The following is a 24,958-nucleotide window of genomic DNA, read 5'->3' on the forward strand; positions in this document are numbered from 1 at the left end:
GTTACAATGTCTAAGCTGTGTGTTCAGAACTAAACGAAGTGACATGGCGTGATTGAAGGCCATACTGGAGACGCTGTGCAACACATATGCGCAAAGGTTCATCTGATTTTTGTGTGGGTTTTTATTTCGTGACCGATCTGACCTTGAAAAAAAATAACCCTCATATATCCTTGATATTTATGGATTTTGTTTGGGGTGGTTCTACTTGTAGAATGTATCTGTCCTGGACTATTGGCAGAAAAATTGTATTTGCCAATAGTCCAGATCTTATAACTTCAGTTTTGTTGAAACTCCAAATGGAATTAAACCTTTGGTTATCAAATTAAGTAAACCTAAGTGTACTTTTAAATGTACCTAAGAGTAAAAAACCTAAAAATATCTAAGCCTAGAAAATATTTAGAAACGCTTAGAAAAAATTAAAAACACCTCTAAAAATTACACAAACAAAAAACCACTTAAAAAGTGATCGGTAAGGTTTTTTAGAAAAACTTACCCTAATACTTTCACTTTTTTCAAATAACAGGGTTAGGCTATAATTTAGTTATGTATTTAAATAACATTTTTTCATAAAATGTTGGTTACTTTTTCCTTCGTTTTATATTAGAAATATAAATATTTACATTTTATGAACAAAAAACTGTACATTTTATTGTAGACTTAATAACAATTTTAATGTGGTTTTGATGGTGCAGCTGTTCAGCTTTACTGGAGCAGTTCTCTAATGAAGTACATATGTGTTTTCATATATATATATATATATACATTTAAACATATTTGAACATATAAGCAAGAAAGAATGACTTTATTGTATTTCTATTAACCTCATATTTAGAATTTACATGTTCACTGGATTTGTTTCTTTTTTGGGTAATTTTTTTGTTTAGGGCATGTAGTTTACTGATAGTAGTTAATCACAGAAACTTAATAGTCAGTTTTTTATTAAAAAAACTTGTTCTAAAACTGCATTACATATGTTAGAATATTTATTATAAAATGCAAAAACCACCCAATTGCATTCATATAAGTAAATGTTAAGTTCCTTAAAATGCAACAGGAAAAAGAATGTAGAGGTAATATTAATCAGATTTGTATTTGTCAAGAGGTTACAAACATGATCATATGTTAATTGTTTTTGATTGTACTGAGTTTCTTCTTCCATCTAATATCCCCATATATAACTTTTTACTTCAGGCAGTCACATTTGACACAGGAACCAGAAAATATTATCTCTTGCGTAAATTAAACCAATGATATTTCTGCAATTAAACATACTTAAAAATTTATTTTGATACTTTTTTAATAAACAAATAAACATGAAAACAGTTTTTACTAATAAATGGGTATTTTTGTTGAATGATTCACATGAATCTGTTCAACCTTGCCTTTTACATTAACACTTTGTACACATTGTTATTGTATTTAAGGCAACATTAATGAATTCCTGCATGATGAAAAAAAAACTATATTTTATTTTAAAGGAGTGTTACTATGTTGATTTTTCCTTGTACCTTTTTTCTATTTAAATCTGCTGATATTTAACATCATCTATAATTAGCATCATATAAATGCAGTTTACATTATAAACAAAAATAATGTACACCGCATTCAACATCTTAAGTGGTAGTGAATTTACATCTCAACCTACACCCTTGCACATCTCAGGCTTTTTGTTCGCTCAACCTTTAATTTCTTCTAAGCAAAATCTATTCCTGAGCAACATGCAGATCGACTTACCAGATCAGAATGTTTCCTGGGGGAGAGTATACTCCAAAATTACATGCATTTTTTTGGATCATTTCAGATTTTCCAAGAATATATATCACTTGATCTCACTTTGTTTCTGTTCTTTGCATATTTACATTTTGATTCTTGAAAAAACATTCATCAAAATATTTTGTATTTTTGGCAGTATGTTAGTTGCATCTGTGACACACTGTTATATAATACTTTGTGATTCATTTTACACATATAATGAGCAGTATGTTCGTATTTTATGCAGATTAATTTATATTTATTCTCATTTTTGCTGTGAATAGTATCCAATTATACAATTATGTGAGAGAATTCTTATTATTTAAAAAAAAAATTTTTGTGGTTTGTATTTCATTTTTTAATTTTTTTTCTGATCAGAGTAATTTTTTCTCTAATATTTTTCTGTTTTTAGTTTTGAGAACAAGTTAGCCTTGGAAATTACTCGTCGTGTTCCCAATCATCAATTTGTATCAATGAATCTTCAATATGGAGAAAAAATATATTTGCGTTTGCGCACAGAAGATGCTTTTAATTCAGAGGTAGATTTTATTTGTATATTAATTAATTACATTTTCTCATACTAAATTATGTTGTGTTAGGTTTGCAAGTGCAATGATTGTAGCTCTGTTGGTTTTGATTAAAATATTGTTATCCTTAAATAATAAAAATGTTTATTTTATTATAAATATTTCAAACTATGATAAAATGATAAATGAAATGTTTTCTGTTGGGTTTTTTTTTATTGGGATAAATATAATGTTAACACTGCTTCTACTCAATTGGGGAAAAAATTATTTATGTAAAATTAAATAGAGAATTGTGTTATTTTTATTATAATAACACCTAGTCAACACTGGTAACCAAGATTGTTACAATTGTGATGATTGTTGCATACTTTTTAGAGAAAAAACTGTAAAAAAATAATTTCTAAATGCAATATTTGGAAATGTGCTAATAGAAGATTGTTTTGTAACTCTGATGCAGTTCTTTCATTAGTGTTGCTGTAGTTGTAGCAGATGGTACTTTGTTAATGATGCTCATCCATAATAAAAATATTTAGTATGTAGTGTATTTGACCTCTGATGCATTTTTGTTTATTATTACTATTATTATTTTTGTTAAATGTAGGGTATTTTTAAAATCTTATATTCATTTGTCAGATTTGAGGCTTATGTGCTTTAAATATAAAATTTGCTTTTTGCAGTTAATATTTTTGTATATGTGTCCAATTTCTAAGAGTGATATACTGAGGTTGATTATGACGTGTGAGGTGCTTATTTGTGTTCTTTGTGTATATCTGTTGGCACACTCGCTCACAGATACAGATAACATATACACATACACAATCACTAATCTTTCAAATGATGAAAGAAATATTGTGACCTGTTTCAGATTGAAACTTAATTTTGAAGTCTTTAATTTTTTAAATTTAAATTGCTGTGTTGTTAAAAATTATTAATTTCTTATCTGATAGGTTGATGATGTGTCTAAACAAATACGATCTGGAGGTCTTCTTAGTTTACCATTCAAAAATATTCAGACTGAAGCAGCTCTTCTGGTAAGTCAATTGGGATCACCTAATTGTATGCATTCCATTGTTTTAATTATGTGTGCTATTAATTTAAATTTAATTTTATATTTTAAGTTTTTGAACAATTACATCACTGCATTTTGTCTATCTTCACATCTTGGTTAAGATTGTGGATAGGCAATACTATGAAAATTCTTTTTATTTTAATTTCAAGATAAGATTGCTGTCTCTTTTTATAGTAGCCTTGGCATCTGAGTATGTGTTCCAGATGTGAGGTTTTGTGTAGATAAAGATTAGAAGAGAATAATTAAAGATTACACATTTTGATATTTAAATCATTAATGTTCCTTCCAGTTACAGTTAGCAACCTTTATTACTTCCTGCAGCTCTGTTATTCAGACAACTGAAACACTAAAATAATCCACTAGAAAAAATGGAAGAGCAATGAATTAATTAATTCATGTAATGATGTTGCCTTCAGTACATGTTCAAATACTTTAAAAATTATACCTTAATACTTGAATGCTTCTTAAATCTGTTTTCATTGGTAAAACAATTATTGGATGTGCTGGTTGTCTTGATATGGATTTCAAGAAAACTTCACTAGATCTTTTCATAGACACTTAATGACAATCAAGTGGGTTTAGTACTGTTTGAAGAAGAAGCTTTTTGGTGTGCTTATTACCTCATAACTCTTGTAAACCCTATAATACATCAGCTGGAATTCAGGTCAAGTGGTAATGAATAACTGTAAGTTGGTGCTTTTTGGAGTTTTTCAATTAATGTAGTTTGAAATACTCCTATGACTGCAGCACTTGTTACATGGATTGAAATACTCCTATGATGCCATTTGAAACCTGTCATATGAATTTAGTCATGTTCTGATAGGAAAGGATTATCTTGATACTCCCAGTAAGTTTTGAGGTAAAAACTGACATCTTCAAGTACAGATATTTTGTAAAGATGGTTCCAGAATGTCACATTGCAATGGGAGTACTTTCATATAAATACAAGTCATCTGTCATCACTATTGATGACCACATCTGTCTGTATTGGTGTGCTTATTATTAAAAAAAAAACTTGTTAAATTAAATGTAGAATATCCACTAAGCATTGCTATAGTAAATCTTGTGTTGTAATTTTGGCATAACAGGAAGATCATGACGCTAGTTTTGCCAGCTGGATTCAAAACGAATATTAATGTGTTTTTATTTTCATCAACATCTATTATGTTGGTATGTTTGGCAGATCTACAGATTTAATTTTACAACCTTTTTGAATGTTGTAAACTTAGAGATTGCTTTTTAAACCATAAAATAGTTATCTTGAATGTTATATAGATAATTTTCCATATTTATTGATTTTGTGTTTTGCTTTTATTAAGAAGTGTTTTGATTCTTATTTTTATAAGCTGCAAAAGAAATGGGATTCTATTGAAAAAGATGTGGTAAATTCAAAAACAAATGATAATACTAAGATGGATGTGTCAACAGAATCTGTTGAAGGAGAACTATGGGTTGAAAAGTATCGTCCAAAGAGATATATTGATCTTCTTAGTGATGAGGTAATTAATTTCATATGTAGCATTGAACATGAAAGAGAAAATGGCCATTCATCTTTCTTTCATGTCCAAGATTAATAATTTCAGCATTAATTTAAAAAATGGAATAGCCTAAGAAAGATACTTTACATTTTGATTTCATTAATAACTAGAAATTTCATGAATTTTTTGTTTAAAATTTCCAATATTAATGAATCTAAATTGAAAATGAACAAAATTTTGTATGCATTTAAAATGTTTAAAGCCGTAAATTTGATATAAATCTGATTTAAAGCAGTAAATTTGATATAAATTGATCCTAATTGATAAAATAAAATATTTATGTTTAATTTTTTTTTTTTTAATAAATTTAATTGATGATATAAAAAATCAAGGAAAAGGACTGATAAAATGATTCAAGTCTCTAGATTTTTTAGTAACTTGGGAGATGTTGTGACAAAAAAAAAAATGGGTTAATCATTGAATTTTCCTTTACTGATTTTACTTTTATTAATTTTTTCTTAATAAATTTCTTTATTTGAAGTTAGCTGTGCAGATGCTAAACAGCTCTATTTAAATCAAAGTTTAACCTCTCATTTACAGTACATAGTTAAGGAAATTCAAAACTAAACAGAATGATAGTTTAATCAGCAAAAAAAAAGCTGTTATAAAAAAAAAGTATTACATGACTTTGTTGGTTATGCCGGTCAAGTGTAACTTTTATAAATAAACTACAATCTTTATAAAAGTAATGAAAAAATTGCTTCTCATTTTGGGTCTGGAATATACTATAGGTGCCAAAGGTACCTTATTAATAGGGCTTAATTTTAATATCCTTTTATAATATACAGAAAACAGATAAAAAAGTAATAAAAACTAAGAGCAAAAAAAAAAGAAAGTATTTTTTAAAGGTGGGTATTCATGTATAGGTTAAATTTAACAAATTTGCTTAAGTAAATTTTTCTCTGTATCTAACACCCCCAAGAAAAGTCTAAATAAGAAAAAGAAAATCTCCAAAAAACTATTCTGTATTTTAATTTGAGGGTGTATAATTTTAAAAAAATTGTAGACATTTCTTGATAGTTCTGTATATGAACTAGAAACTTTTGAAAAATATTTTAAGCAAAGGAATATAGAGCAAAAGAACAAAAAAGATATTTCATATTTCAGAGGTGCGGTTGATTTTTTTGAAAGACTTTTTTTTATTATTTATATATGCATTGCAGGTAACAAATTTGCTTAAATAAATGTTTTATGCTTAATGCCTCTGAAGAAAATTGAAGAAAAACTGAAGAAAATTTGCCATACCCCCTACTTCCTGAACCAATTTCTTTCATCAATGCCCCATATATAGAAATATTTTCACCAAATGTGAAGAAAATTCAAGGTTTGGTCAGGCCTGAGGTATAATGCCAAAAGCAATGCGACAATATACATACATATAATTTTTTTATCTAGAGGAACTAGTTAGAACCTTTATAGTAAAGACTTGCAAAAAACCTGGTACTCCATTTTTGACATGATCACCATACTTTCCTCTTTAATATAGTTATATTTGCTTATAGTTATAGCTGTATTCGCTGAGAAAGTAAAAGACACTGGCATCATGTTTTAGACAGCCAGCTGAAGTTAGATAGGAGCACAACAACTTTTTTATTCTGATAATTAGAATAGTTAGTGTTGTACTTTTAAAGAGGTTAGTTTAGTAAGATTGAATGCAAAATATAAGGTTAAGTTACAGAAAATTCTTTTGGGTGATTTTCATGTATACTTGGGATTAATCCTTGGAGATCTACTATCAGGTATTTTAATTAACATTATGCTAGAAAAATATAGAAATTCATTTGTAGAAAGGGCTTCAGAGAAACCACCAATTCTTTGAATTGGGTAATGGTAAGTTTGAAAGCGGTCTCTTAATATAGATACGTATTGGTTAATGATAAAAATTAAATTTAGGTAGGTGTAAAATGAAAAATTATGGAAATCACTGCTATTTTGCTTTGAGCAAGTATCTTTTTTTAAAGACAGGAAAGTAAATTGGTACAAATAATGGTGTATTATAAGTAGACCAGTGCTTTAGTATGGGCTAGAAACATGAACCCTGATGAAAAAGGATCAAAATATTCTGATTTTTTTTTTGAGGAAGGAAAGTTTTTTTGAGGGACAGATAATTTGTGGTCCAACATGTTGTAATGGAGAATGGTGGATTCATTCCAATTTAGATTTGTGATAGCTGTGTGACAGGCCTAAAACATTGACAGAGATACAGATCAAATGGATGTGTTGGTTGGGATGTGAGGAAATGAGTTATGTGAGAAATGTAAAAAAGATTTATAGAAAAAATCTTTGGGAGAGAAGGCTATGGGATTGCTAAAGGAGAAGGATTGAGTGTGCAGAGAACATTTTCAAACAAATGGGCACCCGAGCTTGGAGTAAGAAGGTGCTTGATAGAAAGGAATTTTACTGGAAATCAGGGTCATACATGGGCTGAATTACTTTTCATTCTTGACTGAATGTAAAACTATGTAACTAGCATATATATTGCCTTTCTATTATTTTTTTCATTTCTGAATTTATATATAAAATGGAAATACTAAACTAATAATACTTATGACCCCTAGACTATCTTCATTATTGTTCTATTCGTAATGCTTATGCTTCCTTTATTGCTCATTTCTATTTCAATTTACTCAGGTGCAACCTAATTTTTAAAGAATATAATGAAAAAAATTGTGCAGTCTATATTTGAAAAAAATTAGGTGCTGTTTTCTGATTAATTAAGCCAAGTAGAAAGAGTTTAAGAATTTATAAGTACTAAATAAATTTTAGAGTTCACAATTTTAATAAGAATAGATGTTAGATATTTATTCTTTTTTTGATAAGCAGTTACTTTTTTCATTCAAGTTGTCAACCACAGACAAATAAACCATTCGTTAAAATTAATTCATTTTTGTTATTTGAACTGTTTTATTATTCAAATTTTGGTCAGTCAATTTCTGTTGTTTGTCGGTAATGATAAAAATGAAATATGAATGAAGAAATCTTTTTCATGAGTTAAAGTAACTCTTTGATTAATTGTAAGGTTGGTTGAAAAAAAGTGCCAGATAACCACAGGTTGGGTGATTAGGGCTCTATTTTCTACTTTTGTGTGTTGTAGATGATAATTAGTATGATGCTATTTAACTTAATTTTACACTTTTATTTAAGTGTCATTTTTTTTTAGGGAACAAACAAGTCACTTTTAAAATGGATCAAGTTGTGGGATAAAGTAGTATTCAATAAGGAAAATAAAATTAAAATCAAACAGAAATATGAAGAAAAAGGAAAATTTGGTGAGTAATCGTAGGATAGCCTGAAATAATTAAGACCTTCCTAAATGTAAGATCCGTATTATAGTTTTTTACTTTTGTTAAGTTTTAAAAACATTTATATTTGTGTTATAACTTTTAAATGAAAAATGAAATTAAATGTTTACTGTGTGGAGGAAGCTTCGTGCAATTTCCAGATCCCTGAAACAGTCTATCCTTGGTTTTATTCATGAAGGAGAACTCCTTACATCATCTTCTGCAGTCGCAACTAACCTGGCTGATTGTTTTCGTTCAATGTCCCTAACTTAATCATACACTAATGAATTTCAAAGATATAAGATACAAATGGAAATATTAGCTTTAAAAACTGGTGACTTGATCAGTGAATTAAATGCTCCCTTTACATTTAACGAGTTGTTGTGTCATTAAAAAACTCATGTGACACTTCCAATGGACCTGATTACATTTATCTCAGAATGCTCTCAAACTTTCCCAATTTGGCACTTCATCTCCTACTGCATATATATATATATATATATAATGGTTTGTTCTCTATGCAAGTCTTCCCACCCGTCTGGTCGGAAGCCATTGTTGTACTAGTACTTAATACCTGGTGGAGACAAAGCACGCTTCTCAGACTACTGCACTATCTCCTCGATGAGTTATTTGTGCAAAGTGGTAGAATGGTAATATAACTGCAGGCTTACCTGGTATTTAAAGAAACACAGTGATATCTCCAAAACAATATGGCTTCTGCCAAGGATGATATTCTATTGTTCATCTGGTATCACTGGAAACAGCTTTCCAAAATGCTTTTCTGCCAGCAACTTGTTGCTATTTTCTTTGACATCAGGAGGGCATATGCCTGGCAACAAGATATTCTAAACATCCATAAAGAATGGGGAGGTGTGGGCAATATGCTTGCCTTTATTAGGGGCTTCCTAAATGACCATACTTATGTGTTTATGTGTTGGAGATTCTTGTCAAGTAGCTTCACCTTGAAGAATGGAGTACTTCATAGAAGTGTATTAAGTCCCACCTTGTTTACTCTAGCCATCAACAGTATTACTAAATGTGTGAAACCACCTGTTTTATGTTCTCTATTTTTGGATGATTTTGTTATATATATAACATCACCGACTTCACGTTCTTACCTGAGAAAACAAAATGTGTAGTCTTTTCTCATCTACAAATCCCTTTCACTCCACAGGCTTTTCTTAATGAAGAGCCAGTGGAGTGATGTTAAATTTTTAGGTTTGCCTTTCGATAGTCGTCTTACATGGGTCAAACATAAAACAGTTAAAGGTGAGATGTTTAAAAATTTTAGATATGGTTTGAGTTGTTAACAAACCAAGTGGGGAGCCAATCGATCATATATGTTAGGTTTCTATAATTCTTTAGTTAGGTCTTGTTTGGATTATGGTTGTATTACCTAATGTTCAGCTTATCCTACCATGCTTAAGATGCTGGGTGCTGTACACCATGCTTTTCTTCATCTTGCCAGATCAAGTCCTGTAACAATTATACTTGTTGATTGTGGTTAGTCATCATTTTGGGAGAGATGGGACCAGCTGCTAGCACCTTACTCTGCCCATTTTAAAGGACAACCAAATCATCTGGTTCTTAAAGCAGTCCATGCAAATTCTCATTTACAACGATATGAAAGCCATCCACGTAGTTTAGCACCAATTGATGTTTGTACCCGCCGTTTAATGAAGCTTTTAATTTTTGATTTACCTTCTATTTTACCAACTTATCCCTGTTCATATCCTTGGAGACTTAACCCCATAAATATTAATTATTACCTCGCCATATATAATTAAAAAATTAACTCCTGTCATCTGTCAGCAAACGTTTTACCATTTTATCCAAGACAAACTCAGACGCAGTAGTTGTAGTATCCAAGACAAACCCATCTATGTATAGATGGGCTAAAAGAGAATGTTACAGGTGGATGTGCTTTTTTTTAAATGACAGAACTTATGTGTTTGATCTACCTGGTTTTACAAGTGTCTGTAATGCTGAACTGTACGCCTTCAGTGTGACTTTGAATATCATTAAGTCAACATCAACACATCCTTATTAGTAGCAATTTGTGTAGTGTATTATAAGCTTTAGAAAATCTGTTCTAGATATTCTAATGTCATCAAAATTCATATTAAAATTACTAAGTTGAATTTTTACAATACACAAGTGAGTTTCTGAGATTCCTAACCACATGGGAATCCTGGGTAACGAATGTTTGGATTCTGCTGCTAAAGATACATGTAGCCAACTGTCTTTCACCATTCGTGTTACTACTACTGATTTTATTAATTCTATTAAACTTATTCTTTGAAGAAGTTTGCAAGGAGACTGGACTGCTACAGTGGATAATAAACTCAGACACATCAAAGATGCTGTGTTGTCATGGGACTGTTCATGTAAAAAAAATTCGCCGAGAGGAAGTGGCCCTGTGCCAGTTGCGATTAGGAAATACAAGAACTACTCACAGGAACCTGATGTCAGCAGAAAATGCACCACTATGTGTACAATGCGACTGCCATTTGACTGTGTGCCATATCCTTGTTGATTGCATATGTTATGCGTCCTTATCGTAAATTTAAGTCATCAGGGGACATCTGCCACATCCTAGGCAATGATAAGAGTGCACTTGACTGGGTATTATTTCTTCATAAAATTTAATTTTAACTAACCATACATTTTGATTTTATTTTGTTATTTGTGTTGTATATTTTATTTTAATGGTTACGTTTCTTTTATTATTTTAATTTTAATCTTGTTGTTATCATAGTTTTCATCGTAGTTTTAATCTTGTTTTATTAATATTTTTGATATCTGAGAAGGGGAATTTTTTTTTTATAGTTTTTTTATTTATTTTGGGCGATATTAGCATAAAAGTGTTCTTTGCACCCCAAAAAAAAGATTGGTCTCACAGTTGAAAAATAAAGATTGCCTTTTCCTTCATACAGTTTTAAACCTGTTTCTTTTTTTCTGTTTATTATTGTATTGATGGGACTACATAAAATAAAATAAATTAAGTTTAACTATACCGTTCTTTTATTATATTTTTATTTCCAAATAGATGTATAATGTTTATTGATAAATAGTGGTCTGCATGCTTCTTCTAAAAAATCAGAAGTTGTGTGTTGCGTAGCATAATTTAAACTGTGAAAAAAGGTATGCTTCTGTCACTTTTAATAAACTACCTATCATGTAAAAGATTGTTTGATAGATTTATTTAAAACTGAATGAAAGAATTTCTTTTTATTGAAACTGATACTTTATTGAGTATCTAATTTAGTGAAGTAAATATTTCATTTAGTAATTGCATGAATTTTCTGCTTTCTTGTTTTATTTTTCATCCTTCTTCTTGCAGTAGGTACTATGAGAATTTTATCAGTTGCCTTGGCTTCATTTGTAGTTTAGCCACGACTGTGCGAGCAGCTTCTAACTGCTGGAAAGAGTGATTTGTTGCCTTTGAGACTGTTTGGGGGATTTTACAAAAAGCCATTCTATTGGCTAAGATGCCAATTGGGTAGTGGGACCACTTACTTGTACTAAAATCTGCTATATCATTGAGATTTAGAAAAAAAATTATTATGGTTTTTAACTTTCCTCATAATTTTATTATGTATTTTTTATTTTTGTTAAGAGATTGGCAGTTGAGTGAAAGGTTTTGTGTTTTTATTTGAATTGCCACTGTAGAAATTCTACATCATATTGTGTTTAGATGGTGTGTATATTGTGTATTGATTCATAAGTGAATGCTTTAATATGCCATTTACATGAATCTATTGTATTCCTTCTTATAGCTGCTCATATCTCCTCTGAGGTACAAGAGACTAATCATAGTTTCTTAATTTGACAGTAATGTTGCCATTGTAGAGGTAATCCTGTTGGTAAATGTGGTGAACGTTTTGGTTTGGAGGGTTGAGTGTCACGTACTTTTCAGATTGTCTAGCATGCTAACATGTAGCTGTGTGTTTAGTGATGGGAAATAGAAAACCACCTCACCCCACAGTTCCTGTAGTAAGCTAGCCATAGGATGTTGGTTTTTCTTGGAAATAACCTTGCTTATTTAGGAGTTATTTGTGCCTCATGTCGGACTGCCATAATTGGTTCCAGCACAAACACATGCGACTTTTATGTAGTGCTGCAGACATTTGAAAGAAATCCATAGTACAGTGATGTACTATGGAAAAAACTGATGGAATACACTGGAAAAACACTCTGGCAATCCAGCTTATATTTATTTATTTTCAGAACATTATCTGACAGTAAATAGGTTACTCTACAATGAACCTTTTTGACATAGTAAATTATAAAATAAAAGATTACGTAGTTGCAAAGTTAAATTATTAAATTAAAATTTAATAGTTCTGTTAACTGTTGATTAGTTCTGTTAGTTTATATGTTGATAAATTTTAATAACTAACTTTGGCTCAAAATATAAAAATAAAAATAAAAACAACAAAAAAAGAAAGAAAAAGAAAAGCTACAATTAACCAACCCAGATAAAAAACAAAGTGAATTGTGTATTGCATTCACTCTGCTAGTGACAATGAATGCAATGTCTAGCATCCATTTACATATCTGCTTGGTATTTGTTTAAAATGGTATACAAATTAACAAAACAAAATCTATTTAATGTATTTGTCTGAAAATAGTACCCAAGTATCCCAAATAATACTCAAATTTCATCATTTTTTAAAATCATATACTTACTCTGGAAGTAAAATAAGTTTTTTTTTAAATTTTGTATATGTGTTAGGATCATATTTTTATAAATGTAAACTAATTTTTTTATGAATGTCAGTTGTGCAGAGTGGGTGGATACAATGAACTGCCAGAACCTTGATTAATTTGATATTACAGATGTGCTGGACATTATTCTGTTTTAATAATTTGATTAAAAACTGTTTTAATTTTTAATATTACATTTTAATTTAGGTGGTAAATTTAAAAAGAAAGCAGCAGAAAATGAGTTAGATGATGAGCTGGATGAATTAGGTAGGCCTAAATTTAAAATGGCATTACTTTGTGGCCCCCCTGGTTTAGGGAAAACTACGTTGGCTCATATTTTGGCAAGACATGCTGGTGAGTATTTAGTTGTAATAATAATGGTTTTCATTCTTATAGTGATAGCCTTTACTTAAATTATTAGGATTTGATTTTGTGACTAAGATGTTAATAGTTATTTTGTTTTTTCTGTTGTTAGTATATCTATATACATGCAAAACCATATTAAAACATATAATTTAATCTGAGTTCATTTACCAAATAAGAGTGAAGCTTGTATATGGGAATGGAACTGAAATTTTTGTAGTGTATGTAAAAATGCCATGTCTAACTGAGATTTAAACATGGGACCTTCTGGACAAATGGCTGAGACTACTCTGCCATGGAGATTGTCAAATTCCATTTGCATTTAAGGCATGATATGTAGTTATTAAATTCATATACAGTCATAAAAATAATGGATGTAAAATGAATATCAGAGTTTTAATTTATTATATCTCTTTGACAATATGTATTGAGTTGATTTGAGCAAAAGGGACAGTTTTAGTTGCATGAATGGCTGTAGATTGATTCTCTATCTTACTGCTAACAGTGCCACTAGCAAAGATGGTTTCTGTGTTTTGCAGTTCACTAAATGTGATTAGTTATTATTCAACATGAGTTGTGTAGAAAGTTTTGTTGTGATCCTCCAAGTGACAATAAAATTTGTGAAGATGATGACTTTCTTAATTGTATAGTTTTTAGTGAAGAGTCATCAGAAATGAAGGGTCTTCTCAAAATTAAATATGTTATTTGCAATATCCCAACAGCAAGTTTAGAGGCTGTTCGTTTTTTGTGAAGCAAGCATAACAGGAGCTGGTTATTTATAGTGATTGGTATATGGCTCTTTGCTCAACTGCAGGATGGAGCAGAACTTTTTTTTTGTTAAGAAGATAGTGTATTTCCTCACTGGCATAACTCTGTATGTGATTAATTGAATGATGTTTTACTCAACTACAGGATCGATCAGTATGAACAAAATGACAGAGTTTGTAGTGGCCTGCAAGGTCATTCAATCTGACCTTATATGCTGCTTGAGAATGTGTTTTGTTGGTAATGTAATTTTTGATTAAAAGTATGACTCTACAGAAAAGTATCTATCTTTTTGTTTTCTGTTTCTAATAAATGAGAAATGAGTAGACTGAAATTATGATCCACCACCCATGCGTAGCATGTGTTTATTTCTAAAAATTGGACATTTCACAACAAACAAATAAACAAACAAGCACACTCACACTCACACTACCTATTATAGAGAAAATGGTAGGATAATGAATTCAAACATTTAGCCAATTTATAATTTTTAGTGTTTATAAATTATATTATTTTGTTTGTGTTTATAAATTTATATTATAAAGTGTTCATAAATTCTATAGAAATCACTATGAAGACCTCTAAACAAATCAAAATGAGAATTGTGGATGTTTACACTGCAATAAAGAAATTAAAACTAAATAAATAGATGAGAATATAGTACTCCTCAGTAATATTATGCACATCCAATCTTCATAAATTCATAGCCTTAAACGGTAAGATATGTGTCGTGGTTTGATTTAAAAAGTTTAATAAGAAAGTTTACATTAGTGCCAGTGGTTCAATGATTTTGTTAATAACATCGTTCAATATTATGATCAGCTAGCATTAAGATGAAAATGATAAAACTGAAAAAGATTTTGACAAGCACCGTTGAAATTGAAAACGGTTAATATATTTCATTTATATATAAACATTGTTTTCTAAAGATCAGTTGTCAGTCTCTCATTTAAAGTTTGTTTTCTTACTTAAAGTATGGAATGAATTGTTCCTAAAATACAGTTTGTTGGTTGTATAATTATTGTTTGTAATAAAATTTGATGTTAGTATGCGATTAGTGTTAAGGAAAAGTTAACGTAAAGAGTTGTTTTTTTTATTATTTCATACTTTTACATTACATGAACCTTGATTTGACCTTGTTTTCATACCACATTATTTTTTACTACAAGATTGATTACTTGGAATAATCAATCTATTTACTTAGATGTAATTATGTTAAAAAACGTAACTAAAAAATATTATCTTATGTGTAGTTTTATTTGTAAATAATCTCCATTTCCTGCATTCTCATCATTATTATTATTATTATGCATCAGAACAAAACATAATGTTTGGATGTTTGAGGTTGTTTTATCCTCCTTTTTATTGCAAATCCTGGACATCAGTTCCTTGCTGCTAGGTCATTCTATTTATCTAACAGGTATTTAATTTTTAATGGTAGTTATATATTTATTTTCTAGTTTGGTGCATCAAGGCAAGCTTGACCAGCCTCTCCTATGTTTTTCTTTCATGAATCAGTTGAGGCACTATGAAACTGTATTGTAGAATTTGTCAAACTATACAGTCCTGTCCAATTATTTTACTGTAACTTTTAAACTGCTCTTTTATTAAATCTCTGTATATATGTTATTTCCATAGTTACTGAACACAATAAAAATAATAATCAGTTAGTCATTTAAAGAAAGCTGTGAATAATCAAGAAAAAATCCTTAGATAGATACTTAAGATACTTAAGTATTAAGTTATTATTATAAACAGTGTGTTTTTATTGTCAAAATATCTATCTTCTATATGCTTAATAAATTTTTTTTACAATTAAAATATACAAGGTTGTTCATAACCTTTTTAATGATACAAAGTAAAGAAGGTTGAAGTGCCTAATGTTTAAACTGCAGTGTTAAGTGGTAGCAATAAATTAGTAATGCTGTAGTACTCATAACATTCATCGAATATTTGATAGATATGTGATCTTGCTGAAAACTCCAACTCTATGAAATTGTTTTATCATGAGAATTCGGTATAATTTTATTACTTCTGATAGTAGGATGTCATGTATTGTGTACAAAATAAATTCTTTATTGCATTACTAGGAAACCAATCAAAATTATTAAGTCTAAGTATTCTCCTTAAATGACATTTCAAGTAATGAACATTACTGGAAAGTATTGTGCAAGCTGGGCTCTATTGGAATACACAAAAATGTCTAAAATACTATTTATCCTGAAAAAATTTTTTCTTCTATGACATTACCTCATGATTCGAGGCAGATTCTGTGCAGGAATGTTGCAGACAGTGGTATTGATCTGTTTGGAAATATCTTTTGGTTATTCTTTAGAATGGTATTGATTCATTCTTAATGATTGAAAAGTGTAACAAATCAGGTATTCTTAAGATACTGTAGAAACATTCTACACAAGTCTTCATATTCAAGGCTTTTGGAACATTTTACTACAATTTTTCATAACATTGAAGAACATTGGCTGCTTGGGAAGCCAATGGTAGAATGCTTCATATTAATTCAGATATATATATTTTTATTTTTTTATATGCATTCTTTTGGTATTTGTTTATTATATTGAAAGATCCCTGGGCAAAGGGTATAGACAACTTTGTATATTCAAAAAAATACATAGTTTTAATTTATGCAATTTTCTGCACTATTATCAATATTCATTATTTTAAAATTAGTGATTTTTGTTTTACAGGATATAATGTAGTTGAAGTAAATGCTAGTGATGATCGTAGCCCAGAATTATTCAGAACTCAGTTGCAGGCTGCTACACAAATGAAGTCTGTTATGGGTAAAAATCCCCGTCCTAATTGTCTTGTCCTTGATGAAATTGATGGAGCACCTCAGGTTAGTTATTGTGGTTTATATGATTTACATGTAAAAAAAGATACTGGTTGATTTTTTTAATAAATAAACTTAAAAAGCAATGTTTTTTTCTTAAAAAGAAAAAAACTTTTTTGGCTTTAATTGCAAAGAAAACATCATTACTAGTCTTGAATTGCGCAAGGTCTTTAAGGTCGTTTTTTTTTTTTTAATGGAACCTTTATGTTTTAAGCAGATTAATACTTTATTGTAGAAAATCTTTCCATAGATCGTTTTTTTTATTTTGTCTGCAATTATGGATACCAAAGGAAATTTCAGTTATAACTGTTAGTTAAAGAATACCTTCATTAGCATAAAAACTTTAATTTTAAAAGTAAAGTTACAAAAACTTTATCTGTGAGCTAACATCATTTGCTTTATGTTAAGATTCCTCAGAGACTGGTACTAACAGATTAGGAAAATGATTTGTTAAAAATCAAGAAATACATTATTAAGTATTAAGTGAAACTGCACAAGACAGTTGCAATCTTTTAATTACTGAGTGTTGTTGAGAAAAATTGTGTAGATCATCTGCATAAATATTTGAACAAAATTAAAAATTTCTGTCTGGTTGTGAGAAGTATTGATGATTATGGTCTGGTCATGCATCCACATTAAAATTGATGAAAATATTTTAAATAATTGTAATTATTCAAAGTTTATGCTCTCTATTATTTATATGATGACAGAAACAGTAAATAAATAAAAAATTAGGGAGATTTTAGACCATGACCATAATGTGATGATGTTTGTGTCAGGATGACCTTTTATCACTCTTGATAAAAAAAAAAATTACAATTGAATTTGTGAAATGTTTGAAAGCAAATCAGTGCCAAATTGAACTTTTTAAAGTAATAAAGTATCTTTCAAATTTATAGAAAGCCAGAATGTTGTGTTTGACATACTGGTTGGTTTCATGTTTGATTCTGATATTTTTTCATCTCATTCTTTTCATTAAGATATGTGTAAGAAGCATGTCTGCAGTCGTAAAGAAATATTACCTGGATCTTTCAGTTTGTTCCCATTTATCTTTACCTTAATTCCCTTTTCCTCTTCCTCTTTCCTCCCTTTCCCCTTTTCTTTTTTCTACTTTCCCCTTTTCATTTCCTTTTCCCCGATTTACCATTATTCTTTTTCCAATTTTCCACTTCTTCCCTTTTTCAATTTTTCCCTTTCACCCTTTTTCCCTGTGCATAAATCAGTTCAGTAGTTTTTTAGTCTATAGTGGACGCACATATCAGAAACATTGAAATGGGTAAAATATTTAGTATAGTGTGTGTTGCTTTTACATCCAACAGATAGAGCTGTTTTTAAAAAAAAGCATGTTTTTACCTATCACAGATGTGACATCTTAGGTATATAGATAGTAAGTATATAAAAAAACACGTCCGTATTCGAGTGCAACATTATGTCAAAATTTCAAAGCAATCGGTGAAGAACTTTTAGAGATTTAAGATTTTGAACAAACGAATATTTACATTTTTATTTATATATATATATATATATATATATATACACACACATAATAAATTTATTCATATACACATTCCGTTTTACGAATTAAGGCATTACTAGAATAAAATAGCTAATTTCAGCCTTCACCGCAGAGATGGAGAGTAAAAGGTTTTCTTAAAAAGTATTTTTTTGTAAATAGCCCAAAATATTTTCATTCAGTGTATCCTTTTTTTAACATTTTATATAAGCACAGAACAGAGTAAAGGTACAATTTATGAAAATTCTTATAACTTTTCATTAAAGTAAGAAATTACATCTTTTTATAAAGTAAGAAAATAAAATCTTTATTAGATAACATTTGGTTAAAGAACAAACTGAAAGATCCAGGTAACATTTTTTTACGGGGAAAAGGAAATGAAAAGGGGAAAGTAGACAAAAGAAAAGGGGAAAGGGAGGAAAGAGGAAGGGGAAAAGGGAATTAAGGTAAAGATAAATGGGAAAGGAAAAGGAAAGGATAAAAGGGATGAAATATGAAAAGGGTGAATGGTGGAGAGGAAAATGGGGAAAGGGAAAAGGGAAAGGTTAAATTTTGTGAAGTTCTGTAATGTTTATTTTGTTAATGTCTTATCAAATTTTTAATTTTATATATATATATATATATATATAATCAAATCTAGCAATAGCGAAGCATTGCCGGGTATGCTAGTTTGTATATATATATATATATATGTTGTGTACATTGCAATCTGTTCAACTAGTGAACTATAAGCAACCTCCCCTGGCCCAGTGAGATGAGGATGATATGTATGTATAACATGTAAATGAATTGTAGTTTTGTACAGACTCAAACCAACCAATTCTGAGATATTTGGTTAATTGAACTCCAAACACCAAATTACACTGGTATCCACTGTCTAGTATTCAAATTCATATAAAAGCATCCAACCTTTGGTTGGTAATATGTGTATATGAAAGAGAATATTTTTTACATTTTTCTTCAGTTTGACAGTCAGCTTTTATTAAAGTACGAACAACCTATGTATAAACCTTAACTTGGGAACAATACCAACAACCTATAAACCTTAATTTGTAGTCAACCACAACAGTTAACAAATTTTTAGAGTTATTTTTTGATATGTTTTATTTTTTTAACTTATATTTTGTAGTTATATTGTTATACAGCTTCTATTCCTTTCATCCAGAAGTCTTTGGGTTTGATCTCAGCCTATTATTTTTTACAAAATTCATCTTTCACTAGTAATTATAATTAGTCAGTTAGCATTAATCTAACGTAGAATTCTATTAAAGTAGAATTAAATAATATATTATTTTAAAAACTCCTGTCTGAAAAAAGTCATTTTTTAGATGAGAAAATAAAAGCGAAGCTGGTAAGGTAAAAGTAACAATGGCAACTTTTATATGAACTGCATTTTTATTTGTAGAAAAAAAGAAAATGGGGGTTCAGTAAGTGATTTGAAGTAAAAAACATGTCTTGACATTTAAGAAAAGGTATATTGTGATAAAAATAAGCAACAGATATAAAAAATAAATGGCTTAAACAGATTACAACCAGGTGTGAACTTAGTCTCTCTGTAATGCAGATATATATAATTTCTTTTTAAATTGTGTTTTCTAACCAGTTTTGTTGCATTTTTGTGCGATTGAGTGATGATAGAAAAAAATTGAAAACAAACTGTCAATGATGGTAATATATTTTGATTTTTTTTTTCTTTAAAATAAGACTTAATTTTCTGTAAAAATATTGTGGCTTGCAAACATACAGTTATGTGAATTAAATTTAAATTTAATTTTACCATTACAGTTTGTTAGTAAGATTTTCTTTTTCTTATTATTAGATATTGTATTAATGAAACAAGAAAGTAATTATCAAAAGCTTTTCATTTGTTTCTTTTTGTTTTTAGGCGTCAATAGAAGTTTTAGTGAAATTTTCTATTGCTAAAGAAGCTGTTAAAGGTAAAGGAATGAAAAAAAAAAAGAGTGATTTGAGTGGTGTATTAAAACGTCCAATTATATGTATATGTAATGATGTATATGTGCCTGCACTGAGGCCTTTACGTCAAGTTGCATATGTTTTACATTTTCCTCCTACTTGTTCTTACAGGTTAGTATTATTAGTTGATGATATTCTTATTTCAGGTAGATCTATTTACTATCTATTCCCTCAACTAGCTGATAAATGTTTTTGTAAATATAATTGCCTAGAAATTTTCGTCAAATCTTGGGCAATGATAAAGAAGTTTTGGACTGGGTGTTTTTATTTATGTGAAGTCTTAGTATTTTACATACTTTTTAATAGTGTTGTTAAATTTTTTATCCGAGTTATCCGAGAAGGAGCCTTTTACACTCCTCTTGGAGTTTTTTAAATTTATTTTATTTTTATTTTGATGTAAATTGAGAATTGATGTAAATGTCTGCTACCATGTGTGAACTATGTCTTTTTCTAACATATATAAACTATATATTTATATTTTCATTGTGATAAATGGCTTAAACAGATTACAACCAGGTGTGAACTTAGTCAAAAAACTCTATCTATATATATATATATATATATATACATACTAGCATCGTCATCACGGCTTCGCTCGCTAAATATGTTTGCTTGCCTTTCCTGTCGCAGTCAATTGTTTTTTTATTTTATGTTTTTTAGTTAAGTAACCCAGAGGTTGGTGCAGCCATTTGTGTCACATATACAGTAATAATGGCAGGGGCTGTGTTGGTAGAGTCATTGTCGCACTTCTTAAAAAATTAAAACCCAGTAAAACCCGAACACGGTTTATAGATATTTTGTTGCAGACGTTCATCACGCTGTTCTCGAGATTCTTGTCTACGAATTTCTGCTGTTCTGATTCGTTGAGCTGCTTTTCTTGCTGCAATTTGTTCTTCCAATTCATGTGCTCTCTTAACACACATGCGTCATGCATCTTTGCTACACGCATTGTTAAGGTTAGATTTCCGCGCCATTATACTGAAATTGAAAAAAAAAATTGATAATATTTATTATTTAAATAAATAAATTAGATCAAAATTAATGAATGAATTAATTAACAATTAACAGATTAAAAAATCAAAATAAAATACAAAAAAAAAATAAAAAGCAAGCAAGAAATACTTACACATTTTTGAGGTGGTATGAAGATTAATAGACAAAAAAAGTTATGTTATAACACAATACACAGTATAATTATAAAATAAGTACACGAAAAATTAAAATGTACGGTTTTGTCGTGAATATAAACAAATATGATGTGGAATAGAATGTATTATCTAGAAATCGAAACAACGCCATCTACCGGATGTCTACGGAACATAGATGTCAAATGATGTTAGAGAGTTGTATTGATGAATTAACTTACACCGCCATCTATTAGGAATTCATAGAACTAACCAATAAATACACACTATTGTCGTATAATAAACATTTAATTTGCAATAACAAATATTGAGGTCAATAATTGAGATAAAACTATCAAAAGTCTATCCTATCTTTTAAGTTGGACCAAATTACAGATAGTTATGTAATTTGATCAAAATTCGTTCAGTAGTTTCAGAGTTTATCCCGAACATACATCGTGACACGAGATTTTTATATATATATAGTTTTTCTTTTTTAACTATTGCTTATCTGTCTTTTATCTGTGATTAGTTATAATTAATTCTGTAGTCTGTTGACTGTGATAGAAGTTTTAATTTTGTTTTTAAATTTGTAATTAAAATTTTTTTGTTTTATTAGATTGTATATTTTACATGTTTGTTTTCTGGGCAAGAATTGTAAAAAAGTTTTTTGCCAAAAAAAATTCCACACTTCAACTGTCTCCAGCATTTTTTTTTTTAATTTATGTTTTACATCTATTCTAAAGCACACTTGAAATGTAACACTTAAAAGTACTTCTGTATCTATCTTTATTTTCATTTTTTCAATCTTCTTTCAATGTGGTATAAGATTTTGTACAGATATTCATAGGCTTATTGTCCTGTTCTCATTTCTTTAGTTTTCCTAACATTCTTTTTCATTCCATTTTCTTTCATAGTATCTTAATTTTGAAATCAGATTCAATATCCTCTGGTTCCTCTCCTAATATACCTTGACATCTGCTAACCGTATACAATTATTCTCCTTCCCCCGTCACATTTTTTTATTAAACAAGGTTGGTGATAGCACCCTTGACTTGACTACTCTTCCTTCTTCAACATACTCAATTTGAACATCCTTTATTTTTATACTCATTGTTTGATTCATATACAATTGTTTTATTAATTTTCCATCCTTTTAATCTGGTCTTGGCTCGTATTATTTCTATAGTTTCTCTTTTTTTTATGGTCAAGTCTATACATGTAAAATTTGCAATTCTGCATTTACATTGTGAATCTATATATTCACAAGTAATCCTTATTTTAATTAATATTTAACAGTAGCATACTTAATATATTATAATAATTATGCAAATGTTATCTCCCTCTCCTTCTTGTTCTTCTATTACTATTTTCTTTATTGTTCTACCCAATCTTTTGTTTAGAATTCACAGAAAAAGCTTTGCTGAATGAATGCAAAATTAAACTAATCTAAATGTATTGACACCAAACATTGTAATGTATTGACACCAAACATTTTAGCGATTGGAATCATGTTTTTTAAAACAAGCCTTCCAGCCACATATCTCATTATTGTGATTTATATTACAGTTTCATTGTCTCTTGAAATTATTTTTCATCAAAACATTTAATTACATTTATTAGCAGCTTATCTGTTCCTACAGCTTTTCCATTCTTCATATTTTTTAATGCCTGAATAATTCCCAATTTTACAATTGTTTCTCTTACTTTATTCCCTTCATCCTTTTTGAATAGGAAGATAATGAAGTCATAGTATATTCTGTAAATATGTTTTACTTACCTGGCCTTAAATCAATAAATTCTCTTATTACCACAACTGCTTTTGAAACCTTTTGTTACAGAATTCTGCTACTTTTAAAAAACAAAATAAATTTAAAAAAAAGTTTGATTGAAATTAATTTTTAAAAGCTGTAATTTTTAAGAAAAAAAATTGTTATTTGTTTATAGATGAAGTGCAAAGAGTTCATTAAACAGTACTTTGTAATTTATTGTTTTAGTAACCACATATGTTAGTTAGATTTAGGCGTAATAGATAGCCTTGAGAGGGTAAGTAGGTTCAAATAAGAAATGAAAACAACCCTGTTGTTGTTTGATATAGACTAAGGTGTACTATTAAATGTGTATTCAGTTTGACTGACAGTTACTGCATTTTGTACTGAAACCTTACTGCACACTATGTGAGTAGTGTGCCTCACTGCAACCACAGTCCACGAATGGAGGAGATTTAAATAATTTGGTACAAAATGTACATCTTTGTTAAAATCTATAATACAGCCAAAAAAGTTGGATTTTTATGAAATTTGCACCATTATGCACAGAAAAGTACATAGATTGTTAATATTATCTGTTATTCTGTTTGTATTATTTGCTTTTTTCTATTATCCTATAAAAACTATTCGAAATCGCCATATAAATGACTAATTTTACTCCTAATACTAATAATATAATGCAAGAACAATTCTACATACGATCTGTTATTATTTTATTCAGTTCTACAGTGTGAAAAAATTATTCCAGCCTTGTGCTATCATTAGTGTCATGTAGAAAAGAAAATACTGTATGTGCTTTTCACTATGTTATAAACACACACACATCTAAATAAATTTATTTCAGGCAAGCTTTGTTAGTTTCATGCAGATTTTACAAGAAAATACATGCATGCATCCTGTAAAACGTCTGCTTCTTGCATTCATAAATTGTTCAGTGTACCTGTTTGTTTCTACAACAATGGTATTTACTAATTCTTTGTAAAAAACAAAAGGAATACAGGCACAATTAAATTTATATTTACAGAAGCATTTTGTGGTCCAGAATTACTTCATTGCCCCAGATGGTTTCCCATGTCCTCCCAAATAAATGGATGATTGAAATCGTCCTGTACACTCACGTCACCATCACTATCTTCCTCATCAGCAGCAGCATCAACTGCAATGCTATTTTCACTAATTTCACTGTCAGTGTCACTATCAAAAAATAAACTTTCATCAGAGTCATTTAAATCAACATCGGAGTCGAAGATTTACTGTAGGAAGCACTGGTGTCGATTGGAAGACTGAATGTGTAGGCCTTACCAGATTCAGAAGCAAGTTTTGTATGGCTGTACAGCAGAACAAAAGAATATCTGTATGCCCTTTAAAGTACCGTGTAATTTATGAACATGCATCTATATTTGTTGATCATAAATTTTTTACAATTATTTGAAACTAGAAAGAACTAACTTATATAGACTAACAGGATAGAGTAACATAGGTTACTCTATCATCATATCATAGGTTACATAAGTAACAAAATCCCAGGTACCAGATAAATGGTACCTGGGATTTTATGTCTTAGATTATGCTAGCAATAATGATGTAATACTGTAAATAAAAATGATGTTAATGGGGTCACTGACTTAGGAAACCAAAGTTCATTACGTCAGCTGTAATACTACTCAGTAAGTATTCTCTCTAACTTTGACCTTGAGGACATGTGGGCAGTGCAAAGTACAT

General features: G+C 29.3%; 1 protein-coding gene across 1 annotated transcript in view; it reads left to right on the forward strand.

Annotated features, from left to right (window-relative positions):
- The window catches only part of cutlet (chromosome transmission fidelity protein 18 homolog), a 170,434-nt gene that overhangs the window by 23,943 nt on the left and 121,533 nt on the right, over positions 1-24,958 (forward strand). The window contains exons 6-12 of the mRNA XM_075354703.1: positions 2,165-2,291; positions 3,227-3,310; positions 4,695-4,847; positions 8,047-8,155; positions 13,085-13,231; positions 16,711-16,862; positions 20,255-20,454. Coding sequence (XP_075210818.1) covers positions 2,165-2,291; positions 3,227-3,310; positions 4,695-4,847; positions 8,047-8,155; positions 13,085-13,231; positions 16,711-16,862; positions 20,255-20,454 — 972 coding nt within the window. The remainder of the gene's footprint in view (positions 1-2,164; positions 2,292-3,226; positions 3,311-4,694; positions 4,848-8,046; positions 8,156-13,084; positions 13,232-16,710; positions 16,863-20,254; positions 20,455-24,958) is intronic.

This window comes from Lycorma delicatula, chromosome 1, assembly GCF_047948215.1.
Source record: "Lycorma delicatula isolate Av1 chromosome 1, ASM4794821v1, whole genome shotgun sequence".
Classification (NCBI taxonomy): domain Eukaryota; kingdom Metazoa; phylum Arthropoda; class Insecta; order Hemiptera; family Fulgoridae; genus Lycorma; species Lycorma delicatula.